The 16325-nt window shown below is 45.9% G+C and overlaps 1 protein-coding gene across 1 annotated transcript; it reads right to left on the bottom strand.

Annotated features, from left to right (window-relative positions):
• Window positions 1-4459: 4459 nt before the first annotated feature.
• On the bottom strand, window positions 4460-16112 carry LOC101573274 (cytochrome c oxidase subunit 7A-related protein, mitochondrial). The gene is made up of 3 exons (XM_004627653.2): window positions 15971-16112; window positions 7041-7172; window positions 4460-4778 (listed from the first exon to the last, which is right to left on the bottom strand). Exons 1-3 carry the CDS (start codon window positions 16040-16042, stop codon window positions 4638-4640), a joined length of 345 nt encoding a protein of 114 aa, XP_004627710.1. The 5' UTR covers window positions 16043-16112; the 3' UTR covers window positions 4460-4637.
• Window positions 16113-16325: the final 213 nt, after the last annotated feature.

Raw genomic sequence — 16325 nt, forward strand, 5'->3', positions numbered from 1 at the left:
TGCTAACGGTGAAAATGAGGCCCGGCTGACAGAGGAAGGGCGCGCCCCTCAGGTAAACCCAGGTCTGCTCAGGAAAAGCCCTGCAGGAAAGTGCACAGGGTGCAAGGCCAGACCCAGACGGGCTCAGGTCGGGCCAGGGTGGCTTCAGCAGGGAAGCACAAAAGACATGCCTGCCCAGCAGGTACAAGGTCACGCCCAACCGGGCAGAGGCTCAGAGTGAAGGTCCTTGAGGCCCAGCCCTTGTCACCTCGGCACCCCAGAGCCTCCCCACCCACACAAGCACCCCTCATCTCTGCAGCCAGGGCGCCTCCCTTGGCGCTGCTTCTCTCCAACACTCCATGAATGGGTTGCCACGAAGGGGGCAGATGAGCCAGAAAATCAATTCACCAAGCAGTGGCTTCAAGAGCACAAAGGACATTGTTCCTCAGAACCAAGGAACAGCCACCAAGCGTAAACAACGGCTCCCTGATATGATTCTACTGTAATTAGAATGACAGCTAATTGAGTGAAATTTAATGCTGGTTCATGAAAGGTTAATGGAATTCATGTTTTGGAGATGTTGAATGCAACACAGACTTCGCCAGAAACACAAATCTAACCTTTATTCTCTTTAATTATCCGGTCAGAATAATTTCCTGGGAGCAGGTTTACTCTCAAGATGGTTCTAATTAAACATCAGTGAACTTTGAAAGTTGAAATCAACTCATTCAGCTGCAACTCAATTTGCAAGTTAATCTGCCACCCAATATAGAGGTCTAGGGGCCCAACCACAGTGGCGGGCCGAGTGGGGACACAGGCTCTGAGCCTGGCAGGGATTAATGGATTGAGGACATCACACTTGCAGGGGCAAGGTGCCCTAACCCAAGCCTTCCTGGCTCCAGGCTGCTTTCTCAGTGATTGAAACCAAGCTGGTACAGCCAGCAGCCCGAAACAGGCCAGTGACCAGCAGGCACTGTCCCTCCTCTCCCTCCCCTCAGAGCTACAAGGGGCGAAGCAGCACTGGTTGGCAAGGTGCCGCAGACCCCAGGTCTCCTAGTAGCTATCACACCCCATCGCCCCTTACTGGGTCTGTCTCACCTTGCACCACAGCAAGGTCCCACTGTACTGAGCCTCTGCTTCTTCCTGCTGCTGGGAGGCAAGGCTACCATTTCTCACAGCCCGAGGCCACTTCATCTGGGCCCGGTAAGAAGTGGTTCAGGCTTTGCCTTCAGCAGAGAGGGGCAGTATGTGTGAGAGGGGCCTGTGCTCCGGCCTTGGAAGCATGAGCTACAGCTGGAGGGCACCTCAAGAAGTAGTCATTCCCTAAGGATTCTAAATCCTAGCAAAAAAGCAACCCACCATAGGCAATTTATAAACCTCAACCCAGTAACTAAAAACAAGAAAGAAAATGACAAATATCAGGGACCACAGTCAAAGTCCCAGACAGGGGGCTGGTGAGATGGCTCAGTGGTCTAAAGCACCTACTTAGAACAAGCTTAGCAAAAACAAAGGGACCGCAGTTCAATCCCCCAGCACATGCCAGCCCGCCCCGCCCCCTGGTGGGCTGTGCTGGCCACACACACAAATAAATAAATAAAAATTTAAAAAAAACCAACAAACAAAGTCCCAGACAAGCTGTGTCAAAAGGTGAAGAGGGAAGCGTCACCTGTAGTATGGGACTCTTACACTCGAGGCATGGCCTGCTTTCTGTTGCAGCTGCCACCAACAGTCCAGAATGGAGCAGGCAGCCTGAAGTACGCAGCAAGACCCCGTCTCAGAGAAAAAAGGCAGTGGGGAGGAGGAACAGTAATAGAAACGCAAGACTTAAAAATCACCTGCCTTCAAACCATCCCTGCCTTGTGGCCCCATGGACTTTTCAACCAGCTGTACTTACTGGTACTCCAAGACTGAGATTACGGGTCACAGAAAATACTGTGGCACAGTGACAAAGGACCAGGAGCTGGACTCAACAGACTATAGCTTCTTATCCCCAACAAACTCAACAAGTAGGATCTTGCAACAGACCCAAAACCCCAAAACCAACTACACCCAGAAGAGACACCTGGGAGAAGTAATTTCCTAAGGGTTCTAAAATGCTAACAACAAAGCAACCCACCACAGGCAATTTACAAACCTCAACCCAAGAACTACAAACAAGTAAGAAACTGAGAAGACAAGATGTAACTCCAGACATCTAGTTCACCAAAGGCAAAGCCCAGGGAGCAATGAGGTAGCAATCCGAAAGCCCCCACCTGGCCTCTCTGAAGTGGTAACAAAGCACTTGAATGAGGCTCTAGAAAACATCAAATCAGAAATAACTTCTCAGATAACTGCAGAGATGGTGTCCACAATGAAAACCATGCTGACTCTACAGTACACTCTGACTTTAAAAATAGAGCTCAAGAAAATTATGGAACCCCCAAATGTCCAACACAGAAAAGGGAATCTATAAAACACATTCAAAGCAAACAGCCAGGGCTGGTGAGATAGCTCACTGGTCTAAAGTGCCTGCTTAGGCAAGCTTAGGCAAATGTAGGGGACCACAGTTTGATCCAGGGGGGCTGAGCAGGCTTATAAAAAAAAAAAAAGCAGACAGCCAGGCCAATCAACCCAGACCAGTTATTACAGAGGGGAAAGGATATCCTCACAAAGGAGAAATGTGGTGGGTCAAAACTCACTAAGTTATCTAATTTCAAATCCCCAAGAACAGGAAAAACTATAGTACCATCAAGTACTACATGACAAAAGGACACCATACCATCTATGAAGGATTCCTGACAAAAATGTTTAACAGTACTGGGAGCTGAACAGAGTCTTCCTACCTTCCCACAGGGCTACATTCCTGGCCCTCTTTTTCCTTTCCTTTTTTTTTTTTTTTTTTTTTTTTTTTTTAAAAAGGACAGCAGCTTGAGCCACTAACTTGCCTTAGTTGGGCTTGAACTTTCAATCCTCCTGCTTCAGCCTCCCAGAGTTCTGGGACTACAGCCATGCGCCACCATGCCCAGCTGGACTCTTCCAACAGGTCAGTGTCAGAAAACATGCAGATTGTTCTATATAAAAAGCAACTAAAGACATAGTAGTTAAATGCAATGTCTGAACTCTGCCTGGGTCCTGGATGCAAAACAAACAAATAAACAAACAAACAAAAAACCAACTATAACTACTGGTAGGAATTTGAAATCACAGCTAAGGTGTAACGGTCTGGCAGGCCTCAAAGCCTTACCTGAGGACAGCTCTGCAGCTCCACCTCTAGGCACATACTCTGGAGCACTGAAAGCAAGTACTCTGCAAAAACCTGGTGGCCACACTGCTAAACACACCACTGTCACGGCTTGTATCTAGCTGCCGCGCAAAAGCCCATGCAGCGACTTCTAGAGTTTGCGATTACCTCATAATACCCTAGGATTAGGGGGTGAGTGCTGCACCCAGCCTGGGGCAGACAGCCTAAAGGCAACATACAAAGACAGACTTCCTCCCTGTTGCCATTGCTGCGGCGGCTGCTGCTGCTCCTCCCATTTGCTCTGCTCTTTGCTGCCGCCAGGAAAGCTGCCCTCTGCCTTGTGCCACTCTACCTTGGAGCCAGCTGAGTATGGACTGAAACCTCCGCTGGCTGTGAGCTAAACAAACCTTTCCTTCCTTCATTTTGGGTGTTGGGTATTTGTCCCAGCAACTAAATAAGAGTAACTGAGACAACCACTGTTCACCATGGTGCCAGCCACGGACAAACTGCCCACTAACAGATGAGCAGGTGCATGAAATGTGGGTTAGAGCCACTAACACCCCCACACACAGATAACCTCAAAGCACTACAGGAAATAGAGAAAACCATCACAGGTCACAGACTGCATGACATGGATAGGAAATCTCCAGGAAGATGACCCCTAGGGACCGAGGAGATGAGTGGTTGTCAGGGCAGCAGATGGTCAGGTGAGAAAGGGACATTAAAAGAAAAAAGAATCAGACACAGGCTTAAGAGATCTCCGGTGTTCTACAATTACTCTGAAGTCATTTAATTTAAAGAACTCTGAACCTGAAATGTTCACTTACGTATTTATCCCATCGAAATAAATGAGTTAAAGCCGTAACATTTTTAAAATATAAAAGAGAACCGTGGCGCAGCTGCATCTACAGGACACCAGTCTAAAGTGCAATGCTAAGTATTCTCTGTTCCCATGGTGGAGTAAACACAGGACAATCACACAGGGTGCGCTAGTGACTGGGGGGTAGGCACATAACCCTTAGCACAAACTGCCCAATGAGGACAGGCAGGCTGCAAGCAGTTTCTATTCACATTTACTGGCGGTGGAACACTCCCCCACTGACTGCCACCTGGCTCACTCCTGCCTGGCCTTGTTTGACTTCTGCCTATGGTCACCTCAGGATCCAGAAAGGCTGAGTGCACCAAGCTCAGCAGCCAACCCAGCCCAAGGCCCTCGGCGCAGGTGGCCAGCGAGCCCCCAAGGAGAGCAGGAGCCAGGACACCAGGCGCAGCCACATTTAATTCAACACACTCACACCTGACAGGCCACGTGCATTTCATAAACCAAAACACTGTCATCTTTTTTGCAGAAATGTTAAGCATATCGTCCAAAGGAAGAAAATAAAATAAAAATTCAAAGGGTTTGTGCCCAAAAGCCACCGAGTCCCACGTGGCCAACTCATCTGTTCCGGGGCTGTGCGGCCATGTAGAGCGCAACGAGGCAGTAGATGGTCCCGCCCAACGTGAGCGCCATGGTGGTCCGGTAGAGCATCCGGTCAGGCAGGCCGCGCTTGAGGTGCACAGGCACGCCGTCAGGCTTCTGCAAAGCAGGGGCAACAGGCATGCTGAGAAGATAGGCCTTACGGTGCCAGGCTACCAAGAAGCAACTTGTCTTGGCGACTAATCCAGCAACACAGGGCATGAGAAGGCCCTAATCCTTGAGAACACTGACTGAAATACTAGTGTGTATATATATATATATTTTTCTCCTATCAGTACCAGGGATCAAACTCACAACCTCCCCCTTGCTAGGCAGGCACTTATGCCGCTGAGCTACAGCCCTGGTGGCACTGGTGTATTTTTCTAAAAAATGTAAAGTTTATTAAACCCAAAGTTAAAGTCTGGAGCAACAGATTCCACATTTCTAAAGTGTTTATTATGTATTGTTCAATCAGGAAAGAAGCAAAGGGAAGTTTTTTAAAAAACCTTCTCTGGAGAAGAATTAAAAATATTGTAACACAGCACTATACGTACCCATGTTTACAGCAGAACAATCTGCAATAGCTAGATCTTGGAAACAACCTAAATGTCCATCAAATGAGGAGTGGATAAAAAAGACATGGTCTTTTTATACAACAGAATAGTGGGGCCTGGGAGATGGCTCAGTGGAATAAGCGCTTCCCTGACAAGCGCAAGGACCTGAGTTCAATCCCCGGTTCCACCCCCCCCCCAAAAACAAACAAACAAACACCAAAAAAAAAAAAAAAACCAGAATAGTACTCAGTCAGAAAGGATAAACTGGAGACTTTACATTTTTTAGAAAACAGATGAACTTCAGACCACTCTCATAAGTGAAATAAATCAGACTCATGTGTAAGCATTGCACTGTCTCCCTAGTGTGAGAAGCTGAAACAGTAAATAAAGTCTAAAATGTATAACATATTGTGAAATCAGAAGAAACGTCAAAAGAAAAGAAACTGGGATGGGGGAAGGGAGAAAGGGAAAAGCAAAAACATATAAAAAATGTGTGTGTGTGTATATATATATATATATATATATATATATATATATACCAAAAGTTAGTTGAGACAGCTCTACTACTAACTTCTCTTAATGAAAAAGAAAGGTTTGTGTTAATATTGAGACCTTTTATTTTTTATGTATTTAGTACAGAGTCTACAGGGTCTCACTATATAGATCATAGTGATGCTCCTGTTTTCAGCCACCCAAGTACTGGGATTACAGGCACGTGCCACCATGCCCAGTCTCAATTGCCCTCTCAGCACGCCCCAGGGGACAGGGCCTTCACACTGAGTAACGAAACAGCCGCTGCACTCTGCCTAAGCAGGCACTTTAGTCTGCTCAGCTATCTGGCTGACCCTTGTGCTAATTTTGTTTAGACAATACCAGTATCTTATACTCTGAGTAACTAATTTAAAGATAACAATACACACTGTATTAACTATTGTTACCCTCTTATTATCTTATTTTGAAAATTTTGGGGACTTTTTTCTCTTTAAAATAAAAACACAGCAGCCGGGGAGAAGGCTCAGCAGAATAAGTGCTTCCCCGGCAAGTACAGGGTCCTGAGTTCAATCCCTAGTACCACAAAAAAAAAAAAAAAAAAAAAAAAAGCCAATTATTGCTACAAGTCACTCCACGGCTCACAAACAAAGAGATGTACTACATAATTCCCATAGCACAGTACACTACACACCACTGCTTTGTCCATGCAATGATCAACAGCTCCACTGCAGACACTGAAAACCTATGCACCCTTAAATACAAAAACACTAACCACCCTTCCTATTACTGTATCTACCCATATAATCTTTTTTTTTTTTTTTTTTTTGTGGCACCAGGGATTGAACTCAGACCCTTGCGCTTGCCAGAGAAGCACTTATTCTACTGAGCCATCTCCCCGGTCTACCCATATAATCTTAATTTTGGGCTCAAACTAAAATTAAGATGGTTTTGCTGGGCACCATAGTCCACACCTATAATCCCAGCACTTGGGAAGCTGAGGCAAAACTGTTGCATGTTCAAGGTCAGCCTGGGCTACAAAGTGAGCTCAAGGCCAGCCTGAACTATACAGCAAAACCCTGTGTCAAAAAAAAAAGGAGGGTTTAGAGGTCTGTTTGTTTTGTTTTTTTGGGGGGGAATGTTTTATTTTTACTTTTTAAGCCAAGGTCTCACTATGTATGTTTCAGGCTGGTTTTGAACTAAGTAGCCCATGCCTAGCTGAGAACTGTTTTTAAAGAAAAAGGTTGGGTAACGAACTAGAGTAAGACTCCGTTACAGGAAGGATTTTTAATGTCTATTTATTTCACAGACTTCTCTGTTTCCAAGTGTCTCCCCTCACCTGGAAAAACTTCTGCAACTCTGGCACTTTGTTCTTCCCAGCATAATCATATGTAGGGTAACTGGAGGTCAGTTTAGTAGGCGTGGCAAATATGATGGGTGGTGCTTCTGTGGAAACCACAGGCTTTAGTCCCTGTAGGGAAAGAAAGGAAAGCAGAAGTTGAAAGCACAGGCACCTAACAAACCTTTCATGGAGCAGGCTGCCTGAAGAGTGAAGGCAGCCTTTCAACCACAATAGAGGGGCAGAAAAGGTCTCTTCAACCCTGCAATACAAGCCTTTAATTGGTCCTCAAACTTCTGACAAAACATCCAACGTGCTTTCCCACAGCAAACCAACCATCACTACAGCAGAGACAACTAAGACCCTATTCAAGCTTCCAGAAATACCTGCTGTGTCTATCCTCTTTTCAAGTCACTAAAACATTTATAATCTGAATGAACTTTTAAATTTCATATTGTGGACTGCTGGACTGTGTTGGGTTGTCTTGCTGAATTCACGCACTTTTAGTATCCAGATGCCAATGGAATACCCACTTCTGACAGGACTAAACAAAAAAAGGCAATACAAAGGAAGGACCATTTTGTATCTACATATACAGAATAGTTAGGATAGATGTTATGGTTTGTGTCTAGGTGTCCCCCCAAAGGCTCATGCAGTCTTGGGGGGGCTTCTGGAGTTTGTGATTGATTACTGTGGGTGTGGATGCTGCACCTGCCCTGGGGCACGTAATGTGCATTACAATGTAAGGTGGGAAGAGAAGCTAGGGGCTTGAGCTGCTGCTACCCCTCCCTTGTGCTCTTGTTCTTTACCTCCACCATGAAAGGGCCCTCTGCCTTGGAGCCAGCTGAGTTTGGACTGAAACATCCAGTAACTGTGAGCTAAATAAACCTTTCCTTCCTTCATTTTGAGTGTCGGGTATTTGTCCCAGCAATGAGAGAACAGTAACTAAGACAATAGATATACAGCTACTTTCGCTTAATTCAATGAGAAGATTTGTACTAATAGTATTTGGACAGGCTATCCTGCCTGCTTCTTGTACTATGGATAACCACTAAGAAGATAACAATGTACAATGTATTAGTTATTGAAACTGTCCTATTAATCAGTTTTGAAACTGTCTCACTGATATGCTTCTCAATAAAATAAAATTTAAAAAAAGAACTTTTACATTTCACAAGGGACCTGGGTGTCCCTTTGCTCCTCTTGAGTGAGCAATGTACTAACATGGAACATCTCACTCCAGAGCAGTCTGCAGAAGCTTCCACAGGCACAGTAAAGAACTCTTCTGGCTGTACCCAGATGCCCCCCCCCCCACCAACACCTCAGGTGGTCACAGGTGGGGCTTCTCAGAGGTGGCTGGACCTAGGGTATGAGAAGCTGAGATTAATGTTGCATGCTGGGATTAAGGGTGCCACCCCCCCAACCCACCCCTTGTGAGTGCTACTTACCCTGAAGGGGGGTGGTCTGGATGGAATATGAGACAGAAAAGGCTACTGCACTCACTCCCCACCACTGTGCTTCACTGCTGGTCTACTGCTCTTCTGCCTGCTCTGTGATGCCCCTCTGCCATGCCACCCTACATTAGCTATAATGGACTAAAGCCTCTACAAACTGGGAGCCTAAAGAAAAACCTTTAACTTGGGGTGTTGGGTATTCTGTCTTGGCAGCAATACAAGTAACTTAAGAACTACTTCAATCTAATGGAAAAGAATCTTGCCTTTCAGTACAATAACCAAAATACAAAAAACAAAACTTAAAAACTAGCAGCTACCCATACATCCTCTATCAGGGGCAGTTGTCCTCTTCAACCAAGAACACAGCTTTGGGAAGGACGCTCATGGAAACACTGGTGGAGGAGGAGGCGGACACCCGTCTTGCCAGCCAGATCAGCCGATGCAACCCTGGTGATCTGTCAGACGGCCCTCACACCCACCTTTTTAGGGTGATAAAAATGCTCTATAGCCTATTATCACGCCAAAAGGCCTCAGTGTTCTGCTATGGGGCTTCTCCACACTGGCAAGGCTGGTCTCAAATTCTCTGGCTCAAGCGATCTTCCCACCTCAGCCTATCAAGCAGCAAGGTCTGCAGGGCTACTTGATGACACCCAACCTAAACTACTGCTGTTCTACACTTTTACTGGGTGAACTGTATAGTATTCAGGTTATACCTTAGTAAGTTGTTTTTCTTTTATATTTTAGGGAAGGGTCTACAGGGTGTTCAAGGTCTTACTAGATCGGACTCATAGTGATCTGCCTGTTTACAGCCTCCCAATAACTGGGATTACTAACCCACACCACCATGCCCAATCTCAATCTCCATCTCAGCAGTCCCCTCCCCCACACCCCAGGGCAGGACCAGCATGGCAGGCCCAGATCGAACCCCCAGGCCCTGCACCTGCTTGCAGGCACTTTAATCCACTGAGCTATTTGGCCGGCCCTAAAATGATTTTTGTTTTGTTTTGTTTTTTTTTCTTTTTAAGAAACTATGGGGAGGGGCTGGGAAGATGGCTCAGTAGAATAATTGCTTCCCTGGCAAGTGCAAGGGCCTGAGTTCAATCCCTGATTCTGCCAAAAACAAACAAAAAAAAGAAACTATGGGAAATTCTAGACTTTTATCTGAAGGAGTAAATCTATGATAACATACATAGATTGTTTTCCAAACTCACTTGCCAATTAAAATGAGGCACTACAAACCTCTAAAATTATCCTTCTGTATTACATTCTCACCAGGAAAAGCACAATTCTAAAGTTGGCAGGTAGAGTTCAAAGCAGGCCTCTTCATTTTACAGATAAAGGCCTCTTCATTTTACAGATAAAAAGTTTATAATCCCAGCTGAAGAGACGCAGCCCAAACCCAGGCACAGTGTGTTTGGGAGAGCTTCTGCACTCCCCTGCGCCTGCTGGATCCCTCCGGACCCAGCCCAAGCCCAGCATACAGGCCTGATGTGAAACTCTGCAGCTGAAGTCCCGGCAGAGAGGCTAGGGGCCAGAACCACCCAGCTAACCCAGGAGCAGAACATCTTGCCAGAGGGGCACAGCAGGTTCACTTCCATGGGCTGCAGCAGGAAGAAGCTGAGTACCGCAGCCAGGCCCAAGCCAGGCCCAACTGGATCAAACTTCACAGACCCAGCGGAAGGTGAAGCAGGAGGATCACAATGAGTTTGAGGTCAACCTGAGCTACACAGTGAGTTCAAGACCAGCCTGAGCCACACAATAAGACCCTGTAGTAAAAAAAAAATGATCCATGTTGTTCCTACCAGGTAAGCATTGAGATCAACAAAACAAAAACAATGGTATTGAAACAAATTTAGCTTCTATTTTTTCCCAACAATCTAAGTGGCACTAGCCTGATTTTCTTACTATGCATATATCCATTTGATATATGCATATATCAATTTGGCCGGCCAAAGAGCTCAGCAGATTAAAGTGCCTGCTTAGGCAGAGTGCTTCAGGCAACCGGGGTTTGATCCCAGGCCTGCCACCAGCCCCCTCTGGGGTGAGCTGAGATGCAATTGAGACTGGGAGTGCTGGCACGTGCTTGCAACCCCAGCACTTGGGAGGCTGAAAACAGGAGAATCACTATGAGTCAAATCTATATAGTGAAACCCTACAGACCCTGTAGACCCTACATGAAATACAAAAAAAAAATATATATATATATATATAACACACTCAAGAGGAATCAGAGAGGGAAAACAGGCCCAGCTCCTGCAACAGCAAGGCTAGGAAGGAGCCCTACTTGCACTGGAGTGATAGCTCCTCCTCCAAATCACTCTGAGCTCACTGCACTGTCTCCTAATAAACACCCCAAATGCAAAAATTATACAGCATTTTCTACCAAGCATCTCCAAAAATAGTTTGAAAGTAAATTCACGTTTTGTTTTTTGTTTTGGTTTGGTTTTTTGGGCAGAACCAGGGATTGAACTCAGGCCATCTCCCCGGTCCCTAAATTCACGGTTTGACAGGACTCATGTGAGAACATTTTTAGAAGAGATTTTTACATCTAATTTTGTTTACCTACCCAATGATTCAAAATGCAGCAAAGTTTTTGAACAGCATCATTGAAAACAGGAGTATCAACCATCCTGACAGTTTTAAATAATTCCATATTTCCATTATGACATCACAGAACTTTTTTTTTTTGTGGAACCGGGGATTGAACTCAGGCCCTTGCGCTTGCCAGGGAAGCGCTTATTCCACTGAACCATCTCCCCAGCCCAGATACAGAACTTTTAAATCAGGGACCAGGAAATAGCTCAGCAAAATAAGCGCTTCCCTGGCAAGCGCAAGGGTCTGAGTTCAATCCCTGGTGCCACAAAAAAAAAAAAAAAAAAAAAAAAAAATCACAACTTTTAAATCACCTATGATCAGGCTGTGTATGGTGGTACAAGCTTGTGATTCCAGCACACAGGAGACTGAGACAGGAACATCATTGCAAGTTCCAGGCCAGCCTGGGCTACAAAGTGAGAGCAAGGCCAGCCTGAACTGCATAGCAAGACGTCACGAAAAATAAACAAATGGAGGGCCAGCAGATTAAAGCACCTGCTTAGGCAGACGCAGAGACTGGGGTTCAATCCCCGGTGTGCATGCGGGCCCTGCCCCCAGGGCGCCCTGAGACAGCGATTGAGACTGGGTAGAATATCTTATGCCTATAATCCCAGCATTTGGGAGGCTGAAAACTGGAGAATCACTATGAGTCCAATCTGTGCAGTGAGACCCTGTAGACCCTGTACTAAATACATAAGAAAAAATAAACAAATGGGGCCAGCAAAATAGTTTGGAGGTCTAAAGCGCCTGCTTAGGCAAGCTCAGGCAAGCACAGGGACCGTGGTTCAATTCCCAGCACCACATGCGCCAGCCAACCCCGCCACAGGGTGAACTGAGCCTGCCACAAAATAAAATAAACAAGTGGGATGGGAAGATAGATCAGCAGTCTAAAAACCTGCCTGGCAAGCACAAGGACGCAGGTTCGATCCCCATGACCCCCAGAACCCAGGGTGTGCATACCATGCCCACCACCAAAACTAGGCATGGTGGCACATGCCTGTAATCCCAGCAATGGGGAGGCAGAGACTGAAGGATCACTATGAGTCTGAGCTGTGTAGCAAGAATCTGTACCAAATAAATAAATGATTATCAAAAAAAAATTTTAAATAGCCTATGATCTTATCCCATCAATTATTCTGAATTGTAAACTCACCCCATCCTTTCCATTTGCTTAATGACTTTATAGTCATATAAAATTCTGTATTCTGCTTTAATTTATAATAATCATTTTTTCACATCCCTAATCTTCACAAATGACAGTAAATTAACTTTTCACAATGGCCCTTTAAGTGTTATCAGTCCACGTTGGAGATTATTATAAAACAGCTCAGAGGTTTCCGAAGGAAGATGAGACTGAGATATTCTTATTAGCCATAACATCAATGATTCAGCTGTGCTGGCTCCAGATAAAAGCAAAGATAGTTTTTGGGTCTTTTTTGGGGGGGAACCGAGGATTGAACTCAGGCCCTTGCACTTGCCAGGCAAGTGCTTATTCCACTGAGCCATCTCCCCGGCCCCAAAAGCAAGGATGGTGGGAGGTACCCCACCGACCCATGAGAAACCACCCAACAACTTAAAAGCTGTCAGCATACCCAGGATTTCAGCGCAATGAGCTCACCAATTTGAGGCTTCTCAAGAGTTCCTGGACAGGGAGCTCAGGTATTGAGAGGAAGGGCCCCAAGCTAAACCCCTATGCCCACCTCAGGGCTGCACTGCCCCATCCTACAACTGTGGGTTTAAATGGCCCTCATCGTTTCAGTCAACAGTGATGCCATCCTTCCAGGTACTCAAGCTGAAAAATCCTGCAACTACTGACAGCTGTTATTCTCATACTGCAAACCCTTTAGGCTCTACCTTCAAAATATGCTCAGAATCTAACCCCTTCTCTCTCATCTACACTCTAGGCCAAACCTCTGATTTCTACAACTCCCCTAACTAGTCTCCCGGCTAAAATTACAGGCATGCACCAACATGCCCAGCAAAATGGTTTACTTTCAGAAACCTATGAACAGGGCTGGTGAGATGGCTCAGTGGTCTAAAGCACCTACTTAGAACAAGCTTAACAAAGCACAGGGACTGCGGTTCAATCCCCAGCACCACCTGCCAGCCAGCCCCACCCCCTGGTGGGCTGAGCTGCCTCCCCACATAAATAAATAAATAAAACCTATGAACAATTTCACTCTGCCTTATAACTAGAAACTAGTTTCAATCCACAATGATTAATTCATTTCCAACTGCAAGATGGAAATCAACAACTCTACACACCTGATACACTGCATAATTTCAAACGGGAGCTTTGGACTAAAAACTTGTGTACTGAAATAAACCTTGCACTCAGAGCAGGGGTTACCTTAAGATGCATTTGGTTATAGATAGGACTTTCAGACTTTTAGAATCTTAGCATATCCAAACCACTCACAAGCACCCTCAGTAGCTGTCTCTGTGGAAGGTGCCACCCTTCCTTTCGCCTGTCAATAGGCAGTCCCTTCTTCATTCCCAATCTCACCAATAAGACGACAAACTCCATCACAAATATATGCACAGTTACTAAATTCCTATCCATTTCTCAGAAAACTAAGTCCTATTATCACAGACCCTTAGCAATCCACCTGCACCACCCACAAAGAAGATCATCACCTCAATGTTCTCTTCTAGCCCACTTTCCCCTTCACTCTTAGTTCCCTGCACCGAGAATGTCATCCTGTCATTGTAACTAGGACAAGATCTGCTGGGTCATATAAGAAAACTGTGTTTCTTATTTTAAGAAAACTACCCAACTGTTCCAGAGTGGCTGTATCATTTTACATTCTCACCAGCAAAATAAAAGGATTCTAATTCTTCCACAGCCTCAACAATCCTATTTGCTATGGTCTGGTTACCATACTAATTAAAGACATTTTTGCAGATGGGAAGTGGTACCTCATTCTGGTTTTCATTTGTGGTTCCCTAATGATTAATGATATAAAGCATCATTATTATATTCATTGGCCTCCATTTTTTTTGTGTGTGTGTGTTTTAGGGAAGGGTGTACAGGGTGTTCTGGGTGTCACTACTAGATCGTAGTAGTAGTGATCCACCTGTTTACAGCCTCCCAAGAGCTGGGATTACAGGTGTGCACCACCACACCGACTTAATTGCCATCTCAGCGTGCCCAGGGGGTGGGGCGGCACAGCAGGCCCGGGAGTCAAAACCACCTTCCCCCTATCTCACCCCTACCTCACCCCTGCCCCTGCCCCTGCTTGCAGGCGCTTTAATCCACTGAGCTATTTGGCCAGCCCCCTTGGTCTATTTCTACACAAGACACAGAAAGGTCAGGAAAATGGTTTTTAATCACTGGCAAATATTCTCCCAGTAACTACTTGCCAATAACTTGATTACAACTCTGTACTGTTACAATACCAGCTTTTCCCTATTAGGTTACTGACTGTACGTTTGGTCATTCACTTTGCATAATACTAAAACTTACCAACATCTTCATTTTATGATGTCCTAAAATTTCCAAAAAAGGCAAAGTTTAAATACACCTAACTACCAAAATCAGAACACTCAGTTGGGATGGAGAGCTGTAACAATCATCCTGAAATCACAATTCATATAAAGCCTATAAAAATGGTTTAACAGTTTACCTTTTTCTTCCCCAATACCGAAGTCCCTTGCATTACACTCAATTCCAGGCCCCCTTATTTTCATAATTTTACTTTGGAACACAGCCTCACTAAATTGCCCAGGCTGGGCTTGACTTTTGAATCTTTCTTCCATCCACCTCAAAGGATTCTGGGATTACAGGCTTGTGCTACACTGCCGGGCTAATTTAAATCTGTTAAATTCAAATTCTCAAGTAAAACACAATACAAGAGGCGCTAAAAGTCTGAAAGTTCTATCTATAACCAAACGCATCTTAAGGTAACCCCTGCTGAGTTTAAGCTTTATTTCAATACACCAATTCTTAGTCCACAACTCCCGTCTGAAATTGTACTCACAAAAAAAAAAAAAAAGGAACTTGGTCATGGTCGCATAATTAAAACAGCAAAAGTCAATATTGGGGGCTGGTGAGATGGCTCAGTGGTCTAAAGCACCTACTTAGAACAAGCTTAGCAAAGCACAGGAACCACGGTTCAATCCCCCAGCACCACATGCCAGCCAGCCCCGCCCCTGGTGGGCTGAGTTGGCCACACACACACACACACACACAAAATTTTAAAGTCAGTATTTGAGCCCCAAAATAAATGGCGCTCTAAAGGAAATCTCACGTTTACACCACTCACTCAAGATGAAGACTGAATGCCAACTGGTAGATTTCAGTTACGCCCACCCAAATAACAGTATTGTTAACCACCTACAGCCGAGGAAGTGTAACCTCGTTGCATGTCACTTCCTATGCTCCGGCCAGCAATGTCAAGGAACCCATATTTCCCAAATTCAGATCAGACCACACTGCCCGTCCTGCGCCATGACTTCCAGGCGCAGGCATTCTCTACCTCGTAATCAGATGAGGGCGGCTTGGGGGCCATGGCTGGGGATCATACCGGCATGTCAGGAAGACCAAGCCAGATTTGAACGGTCAGCGCCGCGTCTCAAGCTCAGGTGAATCATATTTTGGGCCCGACGAACGCCACGAGTCATCCATCTTACGCAAAAGTCCCGGGGTCACCTTGACCCTTGCACAGCGACACCAATTTCTGTGCTGGGCCAACCTCGCCTAGGACACAACTACACGAAGAGAAGCCGAGATGACCGCGGCAGGCCTGTGTGTAAAGGTACCAGGAGGTGCGAGCGCACCAAATCCCTGTACAGGCAGAGGCCCGTCTGGAATGACACTGACACAGCCTGGCTCGGACGCTCGGGCCGCCTGTCCTGTTCAGGCCGGCGCCGCGCGATCTGTACCTGCGGGTTATAGGCCTCCGAGGCCCATGCTCCAGCCAACTTCTGCGTGAAGCCACTAAACTTGTAATACATGGTCGCTGGATTCCGCTGCCCACAACCGCTGCCCGCGCGACCGACCTAGGAAAGGACCCCACCTCCCCTTTCGCCGGCCCAAGGCGCAGCGCGAGGCCCCCGCACCACGGGACCGGCTGCCCGGAGAGCGCCTGACTTAAAACGTGGGCCCTTAGGCCGTATTAAGGAAAGAGAATTCTTGAGGTCACGACCGATAAAGACAAAACTGCTCTAACACAGCACGTAGAATTGTGAAATCTCGATTCTTAGACAATACAAGTGACCCTCTCCTGCCCCATTTAGG

The sequence above is a fragment of the Octodon degus genome, unplaced genomic scaffold, assembly GCF_000260255.1.
Source record: "Octodon degus isolate 3935 unplaced genomic scaffold, OctDeg1.0 scaffold00020, whole genome shotgun sequence".
Taxonomy (NCBI): domain Eukaryota; kingdom Metazoa; phylum Chordata; class Mammalia; order Rodentia; family Octodontidae; genus Octodon; species Octodon degus.

Coding starts and splice junctions, on each gene's coding strand:
- LOC101573274 (XM_004627653.2), bottom strand. CDS start 16,042: ATGTATTACAAGTTTAGTGGCTTCACGCAGAAGTTGGCTGGAGCATGG. Junction 7,173..15,970: donor CGGAGGCCTATAACCCGCAG/GTACAGATCGCG, acceptor CTTTCCCTACAG/GGACTAAAGCCTGTGGTTTC. Junction 4,779..7,040: donor AGTTGCAGAAGTTTTTCCAG/GTGAGGGGAGAC, acceptor CCTGCTTTGCAG/AAGCCTGACGGCGTGCCTGT.